The sequence below is a fragment of the Micromys minutus genome (genome assembly GCF_963924665.1).
Source record: "Micromys minutus genome assembly, chromosome: 24".
In the NCBI taxonomy this organism is placed as follows: domain Eukaryota; kingdom Metazoa; phylum Chordata; class Mammalia; order Rodentia; family Muridae; genus Micromys; species Micromys minutus.
The window spans coordinates 32455350-32471016 of NC_137959.1; the positions used below are offsets into that span (position 1 = coordinate 32455350).

General features: G+C 44.6%; 1 protein-coding gene and 1 pseudogene across 2 annotated transcripts in view; both read left to right on the top strand.

The window, feature by feature from the left end:
* PKD1L3 (polycystin 1 like 3, transient receptor potential channel interacting) overlaps window positions 1-15667 on the top strand; it is a gene marked incomplete at its 5' end in the record, with an annotated part of 60384 nt that overhangs the window by 21101 nt on the left and 23616 nt on the right. Inside the window, 8 exons of the mRNA XM_080937139.1 lie at window positions 301-532; window positions 2179-2372; window positions 2920-3150; window positions 4879-4980; window positions 5237-5415; window positions 10341-10487; window positions 14536-14732; window positions 15026-15225. Of these exons, the coding sequence (XP_080793265.1) occupies window positions 301-532; window positions 2179-2372; window positions 2920-3150; window positions 4879-4980; window positions 5237-5415; window positions 10341-10487; window positions 14536-14732; window positions 15026-15225 (1482 nt within the window). The remainder of the gene's footprint in view (window positions 1-300; window positions 533-2178; window positions 2373-2919; window positions 3151-4878; window positions 4981-5236; window positions 5416-10340; window positions 10488-14535; window positions 14733-15025; window positions 15226-15667) is intronic.
* On the top strand, window positions 6625-7193 carry LOC308436091 (thioredoxin reductase-like selenoprotein T; annotated as a pseudogene). The gene has a single exon. The product of its transcript is annotated as a thioredoxin reductase-like selenoprotein T (transcript).

The window sequence follows — 15667 nt, forward strand, 5'->3', positions numbered from 1 at the left end:
GTACATGACATGTGTTTAATCCCAGCACTTGGGAGGTAGATGCAAACTTCTGTAGGTTCAAGGCCAACTAGATTGCATAGAGAGCCCTCTATGCCCGAAAGGCTATGCAGTGAGACCCTGTCTTAGAAAAAGAGATTCATGTCAGGGCTAGTATTTTTTTACACATCTCAGGAGCCTCCACTTAAACTCAATCCCAGAAGACCCAGTGAAGAAGCGTCAGGAATTCCGTTACTTCATCACTACAAGGAAAACAGAAAGGCCTGTATCTTAACCTAGAGGATTAACCATCTCCCTTTCTAGATCGTGCTCTGGAGAAACGCCAGCATGGAGACCCAGCCCACCAGCTTCAACACAAGTACAGACCGTTTCACAATCTCTGTGAATATCACTTCCTTAGAGAAAACCCTCATTGTGACCATCGAGCCAGAAAGTCCCCTCCTAATGACACTCTACCTGGGCTTCCAGGACCAGCCGGACCACACTCACTTTTATCTCAACATCAGCCTGCCGAGGGACCCGGTGTGGCAGAGAGGTAACTACCATCAGATCCTGCAGGGATGTAGCTCTGTGGTAGAACCTGTGTTTAGTGTGACAGGTGATGTTTTCCAAGTGCCTGTGTAATGGGAGCAGGGAGTGTGGAGGAGTCAAGGGGTTGTCAGTGATGTAGAACATCTTCACGTATCATTCTCATACTTCATTCTTTGAGATGAGGTGTCTCTCTCAGACACAGAGCTTGCCGACATGTTTAGTCCTAGTAGCCTCCTTCCGCAGGGATCCTGCTACTTTCCAAGGCTGGGATTAGGGGCAGGTTGCCATATCCACCCATTCTGGGGATCTGAACTCTGACCTTCCTGATTACAAGGCAAGCACTTCACTTCAAATGCTGAGCAAGCTCTAAGCCATTTTTTTATGTAAGTGTCTTATGTAACCCAAAATGGCTTCAAACTCACTACATAGCTGAGGTTGATGCTGAACTTCTGATCCTCCTGTCTCCATCTCTTGAGTGCTAGTATTTGTACCACTATTATGGGTTTGTTGGTGCTGGGGATCAAACTCAGGGTTATATATATATATACACATACACATACACATACACATACACATACATATATATAATGCAAGCACTTTTATCACTGAGCTGCATTTCCCACTGTCTTAGTGTTTTGTTGCTGTGAATGGCCATAGAAACTCTTATAATAAAAGAAAGCATTTCATTGGGGCTGGCTTGCAGTTTCAGACACTTAGTCCATTATCATCATGGCAGGGAGCATGGCGGTTTACAGGCAGACATAGTGCTGGAGAAGTAGCTGAGAGTTCTACATACAGATCCACAGACAGCTGGGAGAGAGATAGAGAGGCTGGGCCTGGCTTGGGCTTTTAAAATATCAAAGCCTACCCCAGTGATACACTCCTACCAATAATGAAGACCACACCTCCTAATCCTTCTCAAGTAATGCTACTTCTTGATGACCAAGCATTCAAATATATTAGCCTATAGGGGCCATTGTTATTCAAACCACCACACAACCTATGTATGATGGTTTCTTTTCTCTAGAGCTCATAGTGCATTTTAATTCGTTAGACCTGAATGTGCATGTATCAAAAGAAAATGATTCCTGTGGTGATTTGGATATGCTTGGCCCATGGGAGGTACCACCATTAGGAGGTGTGGTCTTGCTGGAGTGGGTGTTACCTTGTTGGAGTAGGTATGGCCTTGTTGGAGAAAGTCCATCACTGTCTGAGTAGGCTTTGAGGTCCTATGCTCAACCTCCACCCATTGTGGAAGTCAGTCTCTCCTGGTAGCTGTCGGATCAAGATGTAGAACTCTCAGCCACTTCTCCAGCACCATGTTTGCCTGCAAGCTGCCATGCTTCCTGCCATGCTGATAATGGGCTGAGCCTCTGAACCTATAAGCCAGTCCCAATTAAATGTTGTCCTTTATAAGAGTTGCTTTGGTCACGGTGTCTTTCACAACAATGTAAAGCCTAACTAGACAGTTCCTTTACTGGAGTGTGTATGGTACCAAGTTCAGGATGTGTCACTGGTCTCTTTTACATGTTTCTGGTGCTAGACTCTTTGCCTCATTTATAAGATAATAGTAATTAATAATAGTAGTTGTGTATCTGATGGGGCCATAGCCCACTGGGAATATAACCCAACATTCTTCTTTGTCCCAAGATGAGGAGTACACATGGGTGCTGACACCAGAGAGCCTGTGGTATGGAATTGGCACCTACTACATAATGGCTGTGGAGAATAAAAGTACAGAGACAGCACAGCATACACCCGTCCTGGTCTCAGTGGTCACAGCTGTCACCCAGTGCTATTTCTGGGACCGACACAACAGGACATGGAAGAGCGATGGATGCCAAGTAAGGGGGTGAGGGAAGGACTCTCTGAGCTATTCACTCTACCCCTCCTCCTTCCATTTTGGGGGATAGGCCAGAAACAACACCAATCTGAAGGGGAAGCAAATCGACCTGGGACCACAAAGGAGGGCGGCCCGTGGTGGGGGGACAGGTATATCTCTAGAACAGATGCCTGTGCTGTGCTTTTCCAGTTCCCATCTCGACACCGCTGCCGGCAGTGACATGTCTGGCACCAGGTGACAACGAATAGATGCAAGCTACAAAGCCAATGTGGGTGCTGTATGCTAAACATCCCGCCGCTAAAACCAAGCAGGCCTCCTGCCACACAAAACAAAACTGCCAGTTGTAAATATGTTACAGACAGGAGGCAGGGAGTTAAGAGCATTCCTACTCTTTCAGAGGATTCAACTTGGGTTCCCTGTACCACGTGGTGGCTCTGAGCCACCACCTATAACTCCAACTGCAGGAGACCCAACACCTCTGTCCCCATTCTCTGCTTGTCACTCCTTGTCACTCTCCCTTACAATTCAGGTCTTCAATTGACTTTCAGGTAGGGCCGAGGAGCACCATTTTAAAGACACAGTGTCTCTGTGACCACTTGACCTTCTTCAGCAGCGACTTCTTCATCGTGCCCAGGACGGTGGATGTAGAAAACACCATCAAACTGCTTCTTCATGTGACCAGCAACCCTGTTGGTGTCTCGTTGCTCGCCAGCCTTCTAGGATTCTATATCCTCTTAGCCACATGGGCTTGGAGGAAGGATCGAGCAGATATGCAGAAGGTGAGAAGGCTTAGGCCCCAGAGGCCAAGTGTGTTGAGTGTGTCAAGCTAGATATATGGGACATAGAGATTGTGGGCCAACAATCAGAGAAGCTCCAGTGGGGCTGTATTAAATCTCTCTGCATACCTACTTGTCTCAAAATAAAGCAGGGGTTTTGGGTTGGTTTTTGTTGTTGTTTGGTTGTTTGGTTGGTTTTGTTTGCTTTGGTTTTGGTACCAAGGTAGGATCTGCACAGGAGTCATACAGATTAGAAATATACCAGACAATGTCTATCATAGGAGCTTGACTGAAATCACTCGTATTCAACTCACCTGATACACTAGACAAAGTTATGCCAAGGCAAGTTATAATTTAATGTACCTGCAGTATACAGGAATCTAGTAAGAAATTGTTTTCTGGGGCTGGCAAGAGGGCTCAGTGGGCAAAGGTCCTTGCTACCAAGCCTGACAACCTGAGTTTGACCCCCCAGGATGCACATGTTGGACAGAGAGAATGTCAAGTTGCTCTCTGACCTCCACTTGTGTCATGGTACATCTGTGCCCCCACACTGCACCCACATAAATAAACGCTAACCTTGTTTAAAGTGAAAGACAAGATCTCATACTGTTGCTGCAACTGACCCTAAAAATACATTGTCTAGCCCAGGCTGGCCTTGATTTAACAGTAATCCTTGTGGGCTAAACTTACACATATGAATTACCATACTTGGGCTAGGTTAAAAAAAAATTAGACAAGGTTCCACAGTACAATTCTGGCTGGCCTGAAGCTCAGTACATAGCTCAGGCTAATGTCAAACCACACAGAGATACTCCACCCTCTGCCTTCCAGGTGCTAACACACCTAGCTAAGACAAAGAAAGAAAGAAAGAAAGAAAAAGAAAGAAAGAAAGAAAGAAAGAAGGAAGGAAGGAAGGAAGGAAGGAAGGAAGGAAGGAAGGAAAGAAAGAAAGAAAGAAAGAAAGAAAGACAGAAAGAAAGAAAGAAAGAAAGAAAGAAGGAAGGAAGGAAGGAAAGAAAGAAAGAAAGAAAGAAAGAAAGAAAGACAGAAAGAAAGACAGAAAGAAAGAAAGAAAGAAAGAAAGAAAGAAAGAAAAAGAGAAGGGAAGGAAGGAAAAAGAAAAAACAGAAAAGCAAGCAATAAAATTATTGGGCAGCTTTTTTCTGGTTTCTGTTTTATATATTTTTTATTTTTGTGTTTTTTTTTTTCTTCAAGGCCTTACACATGCTAGGCAAGGGCTCTACCAACAGCCACACTTGAGCCGCTTCTTGTTTATACGTGAAATTCTGGAAGAGGAGTGTGTGCTTCTTATTGTCCCGGGTGAAGTTTTGCCAGCTTTGGTACATAGAAAACAAGACAGCAATTTAATTTGCATTTCCTATAAACAGTAGATGACTCTTTAGCAGGGCCATGGCCCTTACTGTTTATCTAAAACCCCAGGTTCCCTGGGTACCCTAGCTCAGTATGCTTCTCCTTCCACGGTGCAATGGGGGTGGAGTTTGATGCCCAAGGCCCATCACCTGATCCTGAGGATGTTTCTATTTACAGACGGAGCCTGGAGTTTCAGACCTCAGACCTCCAGTCACTTTGCTGGCCTGTGTGCTTGCCTTGCTGATACTATCTCCTTCTGCTTCCCATAGGGTCCCAAAACTGCCACAGAGAAGCCTGTCCCCAGCTGGGGCTATCCTGAGGAGAGACCTAGCAAGCTCATGGCTTTTGTTCTTCCTGCAGGTAAAGGTGACAGTCCTGGCTGACAATGACCCCAGCTCTGCATTCCACTACCTTATCCAGGTCTACACTGGGTATCGGAGGAGGGCTGCTACAACAGCCAAGGTTAGCAGAGCCTGAGCTCATTACTGTGTGTCTTCTACAAAGTGTGTCTTCGGCATACTCAACTTAACAATATCTGGGTGTCCAGTAAGGCTTTAAAAAGAATCACCAGGACTGGTATTGCTTAGGCTTACTGTGTACTGTGAGGAGCCCTCTGGCCTTGCCTAACATCTAATGGATGCTTCCTTCTGCTTAAGGAAAACCCAAAGGCACGGTGTTAACAGTGCCCGGTATTTCATCTTTCCTCTTTGCATCTTAGGTCGTCATCACCCTCTATGGCTCAGAGGGACACAGCGAGCCCCACCACCTTTGTGACCCACAGAAGACAGTTTTTGAGCGTGGAGCACTAGATGTTTTCCTTCTTTCTACTGGATCCTGGCTGGGGGACCTGCATGGCCTCCGGCTGTGGCATGACAATTCTGGAAGCAGCCCTTCTTGGTAAGTACCCGCCCCATGCTGGCTCACTTACCCTTTTTCTTTTCATTTCTCTTTACATTTATTTATGGTGTATGTGCACACTACTCACACATACATAGGGGTTAGAGGACAGTGTGAGAGTCAACTCCCCCCTTCCACCATATGGGTTCTGGAGTGGTAACTGGATGTGCAGGCATCTAGGCTTTGCAGAGCCATCTACAGAGCACAGGAAGAACAGATTCAATCTAATTCCCCAAGACCCTAAAAGTTTTCAGAGTGGCAAATTAGACTATACTACCACTTCTGGCCACCAGCAGTACTGATGCTGAGCACTGACTTTTCCTCTGCCATGACAACCCAAGATGGCTTCTTCCAACACACCACTACACTGAACACCTGTTGAGTCCCACACCCTTCATGCAGGGGCTGAGCTGGGTCTCTTAGATTCTTTCCTGTGTCTTCTACATTAGCCCCGGCCCTTCCTTTTGCACTGCCACATTCAGGAGCAGCTTCTTGCTTCAAACCACAATGCTGGTCGCCAGCCTCTGCCTTTCCTGCTACTACTGCCTTGGGAAGCCTTCAGAGAACTGAAGAGAGTTACAGTGTTGCTTGACTCCAGTTTGGGGAACTTTGTAACCGGTCTGATGTTGCCCAGAACACTAGGTGCCCTTTAAGGTAGTGATCTTAATTTCCTTCCAGACCTTGTCCTTTGTGGCTTCATTTTGGCCCACGAGCACCAGTACTCTGCCTGTCTCAGCTTTAAATACCCTCCTCACTGAGCCTAGTAATCCCGGGTTCTTGGTTTAAAGAAAGAGACCATAAGATTCTCACTTGAACACTTAGAAGCCATCGTGGAATTACTAACTGGCCAGATTTCAATATTTGCTTGTGGTGCCTCAAAGAATAGAGAGACCCAAAGAGGTGGGGAGACCTGTGAGAGGGGCTAGTCAGGGGAATTGTCAGAATGCACATGACAGTGACTAATTAAGCTCACTTTCTTCTAATGGGCTGTGGTTTATGGTACCCTAAAACAGTTACAGACAGCGTTAGAAGGCCCTAATCGCTGTGCTGGGCATCATGCCTCTGAACAGGGCTAATGCTCTGTGCACCATTCAGTTGCTCTTCTATGTTTTAGATATAGTTAAGAAGCTACAACATGGAAGCAGTTCGAGGCTAGGTTCTGGGCTGCAGTCTCTCTGAAGGCGGCCGGAGCGGCTGGTCTCAGTCAAGATGAGGCGCCTGCTGCTTCTGCTGGTGGCAGCGTCAGCGGTGGTCCACAGCAAGGCCTCTGCCAACCTGGGCGGGGTGCCTAGCAAGAGATTAAAGATACAGTACGCCACGGGGCCGCTGCTCAAGTTCCAGATTTGTGTATCCTGAGGGTACAGGCGGGTGTTTGAGGAGTACATGCAGGTTATTAGCCAGCAGTATCCAGACATCCGCATTGAAGGGGAGAATTATCTTCCTCAACCAATTTATAGACACATAGTATCTTTCCTGTCAGTCTTCAAACTAGTATTAATAGGCTTAATAATTGTTGGCAAAGATCCTTTTGCTTTTTTTGGCATGCAAGCTCCTGGCATCTGGCAGTGGGGCCAAGAAAATAAAGTTTATGCATGTATGATGGTTTTCTTCTTGAGAACCAGTGTATGTCAACAGGTGCATTTGAGATAACTTTAAATGATGTGCCAGTGTGATCTAAGATGGAGTCTGAACATCTCCCATCCATGCAACAACTTGTTCAGATTCTTGACAATGAAATGAAACTCAATGTGCATATGGATTCAATCCCACATCATTAATCATAGCCCTGCCTTTCAGCACTGAAAACTCTTTTACACTAAGGGATTTTGCAAGAGCAGCATGGCCAACATTATGAAGGCCTGTACTGAAGACAGCAAGCTGTTAGTACAGACCAGATGTTTCTTGGCAGGCTCATTGTACCTCTTGGAAAACCTCAGTGCAAGACAGTTTTCCATGCTGGCACATGCTGAATTCTGCACATATGTGTAGTCCAGTGATACTGTGTAGCTTTCCTGAGCCTACTGTTAACAGTTTCTTCTTACATAGTATTACTACTTATAATTCTTTTCCGGTCATGTTTGAAAAAGTACAGAATTGAGTTACAACTTGAGTTTTTTTCAACACCTATGTTAAGTCGGTTGTGTTTTTATATGAATTTTCATTTTTTTAAATAGTTAAGCATCAGTTTTCTGAACTGAAGTTCCCAAATAATTTTTAAGAGTTCCTCAGATAGCTCTAATTAGCCATGTTTGATACATAGTTTTGAAAACACTGAAGATTGTGAACAGTAAATTATACAGGATTTTGGGAGGAAATCCAATATCCAGAATACTCTGTGTATGTGTGTGTGTTGCCTAGTAAGTGTGGTGTGCGTGCATTTGTGTGTATGTGAGAGAGAAAGAAAGAGAGAGAGAGAGAGAGAGAGAGAGAGAGAGAGAGAGAGAGAGAGAGAAGGAGGGAGAGAGAGATTGATTATCAAGAACGGCAAAACCAACTGCTTTAAAAATCCTATTGTGTAGTTCAAATATCTTGCCTTGACCAATCTAATGAATTAATTAATGGGCTCTTTATACTAAACTAATTCTAAGAAACTGAGAAGATGTTAAGTTAAATGAAAAAGTTTATTGTGCAGTGTATCTGTTAGCATTATTTTAAATAACTATCTGCCTAATTTTTTTTGTTTTTGACTTAAAAGATAATCTCATAATGGACATACATTAGATTTACACACAAGTAATGAGCTAATTTACTGTTTTAGAACAGGTGAAACTCACCTCACTAAAGAGCAATTCAATGAAACCTCTTTACAAAGTAGGTATTATGTAAATGGAGAACATTTGTCTAGTAATTGAATTATCTTAAAACATCATATGTCAGAATTTTGTTGTATTTTAAAGACAAAATTTAAAATATTTTTAATGTTTTCATATTGTTCCAGAGTTCTAAAAAGAAACTTAAAGTTGGCAAAGACAATAAGAATAATTTTCCGGAACTAGAGACTAGTTTTGAGTAGCAGTTACATAGCAGCTGTGGCAACAGAAGGGTTAAGTGGAAGAGGCCGCCATGACCTGGTCGTGAGGTTATGAGCTTAAGGGACACAGTGTGGGGACTTGATGCTGAGAGCAGCTTGACCACTGGACGCACCCTGTGTGCATCCAGGCAGTGCCTCTTACAGCCTAAAGTGGAGCCTGCGGTGGCCTTCAGATGACTGACAGGAGAGAACGGATAGAATGGTACCTTTTGGTTAGCAATGTAGCACTGCTAGCCTAGGTTCTTTTGGTATAGACATTGTAATTTAAATGGAAATTCCACATATATGTGTACATTGACTAGGTCTTAAAACCTTGCTAATATGACTGCCTACCACTTCAGACTCCACATCCTGCAAAGTTTAACATTGGAGGGGCCTTTCTCCAAGTAGTGGATATTCCATTTGTGATGGAGCTAGCTTTATGGCACATAAACATTCATAATTTCAGCCATGGATGTCCATGTGTACTTGACAGGTCGAACTGTGAAGAACCCAATGTCAAATCCAACTTTCTCCGTGTTTGCCTTAGGTTGAATTTGTCTCCCAGTTAGTAGCTTTTACTGGCTTAGACATTCACACTCATCTCTTTTGTTTTATGCTTAGTCATATTTAAATCCAGAGTTTAACAGTCTACTAGACAGATAAATGAGGTGCATGAATATAAAAATATATAAGGAAAAGAAGATAAACTATTTATAACTTTATCATATTACTAACATTTCAAAATTTATTAGTTGCTTATAAATTGTATAGTTACAAAATGCCCGTGCTCTGTTAATCAGATGATCGTGGGTGTATCACAGGCCGGCTAGTTTTACTGGCGTTTTCAACACAGTTGCCATTGTGGAAGGATTTTTGCACAAATAAAAAGTCGGTAAGACATGGCTTTACACCTCAGCGTGTTGGATATAGACACATGCTCTGAGAACGTGAATAGCATGGCCGCGCACTAGCATTAGTGATAGGTGCTCAGCCTGCAGAGCTGTGAAACAGGGTGAGATCCAGTCACAGTTCATTCTTAATTCAGAGGTTTAGTAGTTTGGAATTTTGGTTGACTGGCACATTCTATCATTATCATAACTTAAATAATTTCAGTTAAAATTTTTTAAACATAATTTGATATTCTAGGGCTTTTCTTTTTTTAAAAAAAATGAGAGCAGGTAAAGGATTGTAAAGAATTGGGACTTTTTTGTGGCATTGTGAAAATAAATAAGCCAATATGAAAGAAAAAAAAGAAGTTACAACACAGTAGCTGAGGCACTGGCGCCGTGGCTAAAGGACTTCCTGGGCAAGTGTGATGATGACCTGAGTTTGGGTCCCCCAAACCCATATACATCCAGGTGCGGTAACATGTATATGTCTTCCCAGAACTCCTCTAGCATGATGGGATGGGGAGAAGGAGAATCTCTCGTGGAAGCAGCCACGTGCAAGGGACCCTGTCGCAAAGAAGGTAGAAGGAGTGGACTGATACCCAAACAACAACAACAACAAGTATATAGTGGGAAGAGAATCGAGTCTAAGATCTGAGAGTATCTAGGTCTGATAGGGGGTGAGAAGTCATTAGTATAAACGTTGAATATCAATGGTGAAAATGGGATACTTTAAGAAGTGATGGGTCATTATTACACGTGGAACAAAGAAAGCTTAAAGATGCCTTGTGCACATGGGCCGCGCATGCGCACTTCCAAATTCTCAGGGAGTAAACTTCGCAGCCAGCACCTTGGACAGGAACTTCCTGAGGGTAGCTGGTGGGCCAGGCTCATCTGCCTCTCATTCTTGCCTTGCAAAGCTTTGGTCAGTTAGTACCTTAGGTGCTCAGTGTAAGTGTGAGGCAGCTCCTCACACAGCAGTCCCTGCACAACTTCCTAACACGGGGATCTTTATCTGACTGCAGGTATGTAAGCCAGGTGACCGTCAGTGACGTCACCGTGAGGAAGAAATGGCACTTCCAGTGCAACTGTTGGCTGGCCATGGACTTGGGCAACTGTGAGCGTGACCGGGTGTTCACACCAGCCTCCAGGAGGGAGCTCTCTTCCTTCAGGTAAGCACGCACACACAGCATTATACACAGAGAGCACACACACACATTTTTTTAATGATATAGTTGTGAAGAGGGTTGAGTCTAAGATCTGAGAAATAGATCTCAGCTACCTCCTCTTCCTCATTGTCTTCCCATCAATCTTTTGATTCGCTGTGTTGAACTCTACTTGGCATTTTCCACCTCGGACCAGAGTGGGTGGCTGGCTGCAAGAAGCCAAGCAAGGGAGCTTATATAAAATACCTAAATGGGAAAAAAATTGGCCCATAACCTTTCCTCAGGAATGTTCTCTTTCTCCCCTCTGTGGCAGGAACAAAGCTTCTGTTACTTCTTAGGAGCCACTCCCATTCTGTTGCTGTGGAAGAAATCACCCCTCCAAAAAGCATTCTGGTTTTTCCATCATTCCGAGGGTCAGAAGTTAAGGGAAGGCCATGCCTGGGTAGTTGGGTTCCTTCAGGTTGGGTCTGTAGTCACCTGTGGTTCCAGGCTGTCACTGTGGTCAGGAGGTGGTGCTGGCTGTCAGACACACAGCACCTACACATGGTCACCTCGTCATGGGTAGCCTCCAGGTAGTTGGGTGATTTGCCTCATGACCAGTTTTTCCTAGACTGGCATTATAAGAGAACTAAGTACCTCCTTTGCTCTTGGTGACTCCCCTCCAAAGATCAGGTTCCCAGGGCAGAGACAGAGTCTTCCACTTGATAGGGGAAGGTAAACGGAATTTTGGAACTGTATTCAAGTTCTTACATGAACATAAAGTTATGGTTTGCCTGCCCCAGCAAAGGCTCTGTGGCTTGACTTTGCCTGTGCTCTTAGTAGTATTCAGTCACATTGGGTGTGTGCTAGCTGGTTACGTGGGGTCCCTCTGGGTTACCTTGGCCGACACGGAAACCCATAAACAATGGCTCAACCAACAATAAGATCAGCTTAACCGGCTTTGAGTAGTTGTAGTCCACCAGCCTGGAAAAAGGTTCCCATGGCTCCCTGTCACTGCAAAGTCAGGCATTACCAGAACAGAGGAAGTAAGAAATATATGGCATGGGCTTGGGGGACCAGAGAGATTTGTCACTGTACAGGGACTTCCCGGTGGCTGTCTCATGCAGAAGTTCCTAAGGCATCTAGACGTAGAAACCAAAGGTGACAGGCTGCCTGTGTTCTCTAATGAGCTTCCCACGTCACTCACTGTAAGTTTCAGCTCTCAGTTCTACTTTTCTAAAAAAGAGTTATTTGTTATATATGTGAGCACACTGTCGCTGTCTTTAGACACACCAGGAGAGGACATCGGACCCCGTTACAAATGGTCACCATGTGGGTGCTGGGAATTGAACTCAGGACCTCTGGAAGAGTGGTCAGTGTTCTTAACCACTGAGCCATCTCTCCAGCCCTCACTTCTACTTTTCAATGGTAATTTCCATTGTCTCAGCCTCCTATTCAGCAAGATGAAGACTTCACTTACGTTTGGTTCTCGGAACATAACCTCCATTAGCTCTTTGATTTAAAGCAGCCAAATAAAAGTCTCTGTCTAGAAGCCAAGTGTGGTGATGCATACCTACAATCCCAGCACTCGGAGACTGGAACATGGGGATTGTGAGTTCAAGGCCAGGCTGGGCTACCACTCTTTGTCTAGTAAATACAATGTTTTGGCCTCCTCATAGGCAATATATTTCCTATTGTTTTTCTAATATGTTATCAGCTGTACTCTTTTGTCTCTTTTTTAAATAATTTATTTATCTTGTATATACTGTACACTGTAGCTGTCTTCAGACACACCAGAAGAGGTTATCAGATGTCATTAAAGATGGTTATGAGCCACCTTGTAGTTGCTGGGACTTGAACTCAGGACCTCTGGAAAAAGTCAGTGCTTTTAACCACTGAGTCATCTCTCCAGCTCCTCATCTCTTTACATGTGCTAAAAACAGCCTTTCTATTGCAGACTGTTCTAGGCACCAGGCTTCTTTCTGCTCTGGCACACTTTGCTTGTGTTTATTGATGCTCTTGGACTGAGTGATATTTCTGAACTGACTCTGTGAGGTCTGTATTCCTTGTCACATGTGGCAACTGAAGTTTTGCACCATTAGTTCAGTGCTCAGATGAAGATGAAACAGAGATGTGCTGAAATTCCTGGAACCAGCCAGCCTCCCAGTCCTTGTCGAAGGGCCCTGTGGGCACACTGGGCTATGTCTCCACCATCCAGGAAGGCCATCTGTAACTTTGCCTGAGCCTTTCCTTCCTGATTGCTAAGAGTTTAAAGGTCATCCAAGAGTGAAAGTTCAGATTTTCTGAGGGGTTTCCTGAACACACCACACACACACACACACACACACACACACACACACACACACACACACCACCTGGCTTTATTTTTTTAAGATGGCTTCTGGAAACCAAACTCAGGTCCTGGTCTTTGCAAAGCAAGCACTTTCCCAACTGAACAATCTCCTCTGCCCAGTGGATTCCCCTTCACTAATGTCCTCTTCAGTCATATTTGTGTGCAGTAATCTCTTTTGTTTCTTGCCCATATTTTTCAGGGTTCATGTATTAATGGCAGAGTAATTGTCCACCATGGATAAGGCTAGAGTTTCCAAGCTTTAACCCCCTACAAACACACATACAATATCTCAGGAAAGAGATTGAGTTGGTTTTATTTCTGTGTTTTTGCATACTTTTTATTCTTTTCAAGCAGTTCTTTGGTGTTTTAAGAAGGTTGTTGTTTTGCTTGGGGTGGGGTTTAAGCCGGTCTCACCATCTATCCCTGACTGGCCTGAACTCAGAGACTTACCTGCCTCAGCCTCCCAAGTACTGGGTTTAAAGACATGCGCCACCATTTCCCGGCCTGCTTAAGTTGTTGTGAAGCCTAATCGGGTTTTCTTAGTTTTTTCATTTGACTCTTTATAGCTCCTCTGCATTTGGAATACAGAAATTAATCAAAATAATGAATTTCCTAAAGTATTCTTAATAGAAGTCTACTTTTGAAGAAAAGAAATCTAACAAAACAATGCTTATTAGTAGTATTTATTAAGTTATTAATTACTTTCCATTCCAGTGGCAGCTTCCCCTCCTTCTCCTCCCAGTTCCTCCCTCCCACTTCCCCCATCCACCCCCCCTTCTCCTCAGAAAAGGGGAGGCCTCAACCAGCTTTCATATAATGTTGCAGTAAGACTAGGCACTTCTCCTATTGAGGCCAGATGAGGCACCCCAGTTAGGAAAAAGGAATCCAACGGCAGGCAACAGAGTCAGTGATAGGCCCTGCCCCCGCTGTTAGGAGTCACATCTGTGCAGAGGGCCTGTGTCAGTCCCACGCATGCTCTCCGGTTGGTGGTTCAGTCTCTGAACCTGTATGGACCCAGGTTAGCTGATTCTGTAGATTTTCTCGTGGTCATGTTCTTGATCCCTCTGGCTCCTTCAGTTCTTTTTCCCTTTTAGATGCAGAGACACATAGCCAAACAATGTCTTTTTAAAAATCTTCTATGATATAAAGAGCTCATTCAGGGCTGGAGAGATGCCTCAGTAGTTTAGAGCATTTGTTGCTATTGCAGAGGAACCAGATTCGATCTGTGGGACCCTCGTGGTGGTTCACAACCATCTGTAACTCAAGTCCCAGGGGATACAGTGTCCTTTTATGGTTTCCATGGGCACCAGGTATGCATATGGTACACAGACATATATGTGAGAAAAACACTCATACACACAAAACCAAATAAATAAAGCTTAAACTCATTCCAACCTATTATAATATGTATTATCTGAGAGCTTGGTTGAAAGGTGTTAAATGGAGGTTGGAAAGTTGCTCTGCATCTTCTTGTTGGACAAACCAAGCCCTAGTCTAAGTTGCTTCAAAGTGAAAGCTCAGGATAACTCAGTGGGTAAGGGCACTTGATCTCCTATGACATGAGTTCAATCCCTGGAACCCACCTAGCATGAGGAGAGGGTTGACTCCTACAAGTTATCCTCTGACCTTCCCACACTTGATACAACATGTGCCCCCACACACATGCAGAATAAATAGATAGGCTACTTATTATGTCTCTTCTTGTTTCATTTCTCATTTCAGATACCTGTTCTCCTCCACGATCGTAGAAAAGTTCACTCAGGATTATCTGTGGCTCTCAGTGGTAACTCGGCATCCCTGGAACCAGTTTACAAGAGTCCAGAGGCTCTCCTGCTGTATGACACTACTGCTCTGTGACATGGTCATCAATGTTATGTTCTGGAAGACGGGCGGCAGCACTGCCAAGAGGGGTGAACCACGTATGTACACGCAAGCCCTGGTGTGTGCTGTCCACAGTGGGCGGTGCTCTGGCTGTGTTTCCATCCTTACTTCAAGACTTAGAAACCAAGTCGCAGTGTGCCTTCATCTCCCGTCCACTGTCCTAATGTTAGACCTTAGCATCTTCCCTGGGTGGTCTTGTTGATAAATGAAATAGTCTTAGGAACCTATCAGGATCTTCATTGACATAGAATGCTTTCTAACCCCAGATAAATTCCTCCATAAGCTGTTCTAACCCAGGCTGGTAAACGTTAATGCCACGGCTGTCTTTCAGTGGGTCCCCTTGCTGTGACCTTGTCGGAGCTGCTCGTCAGCCTCCAGACATCCTTCATCCTCTTCCCCATCCATCTCATCTTCGGGAGGCTCTTCCAGTTCATTCACCCACCAGAGGCTCTGCCCCCGCTTCCTCTGAGCCAGGCTGCCTGCCCCTCAGCTCTTGGTTGTGATTCCCTGTCTCTTACACAGGTAGTTCAGGTAAGCTTGGTGCCGAGGTTTTAATATGGAAAGTACCTTCCCCCTTCTGTGTGGTGGGAAAGAGTCATGGGAGAGTTCTTTGGGAAGTTCACAGCATCCTGGTCCCTTTGATATCTTTCCCCTAACTCCTGTCCACTGAGTTGTGATCAGTTATAGTCTTAGCTTTCTTCCAAGGTTATGAACTGTTGGAGAGATTGAGTGGGGTACCGTGTACTACTCCAGAACTGTTTTAGTTTGGGATGTCTGAGCAAACGGTCCCAATCATTCTGATGTCTCTCATAGAAATGGGTTTGAAGAGGCACTGTGGGGTGACTCTTCTCTGAAAAAATAAAACTGAAGCATTGGGTTTCTTTACACTAAGCATGTGCCCCTGACAAAAAGAAGCAGGCTGGCCATCTGTCATTGCACCCAGGTCTGAGCTAACACAAGACAGACTGAAGTC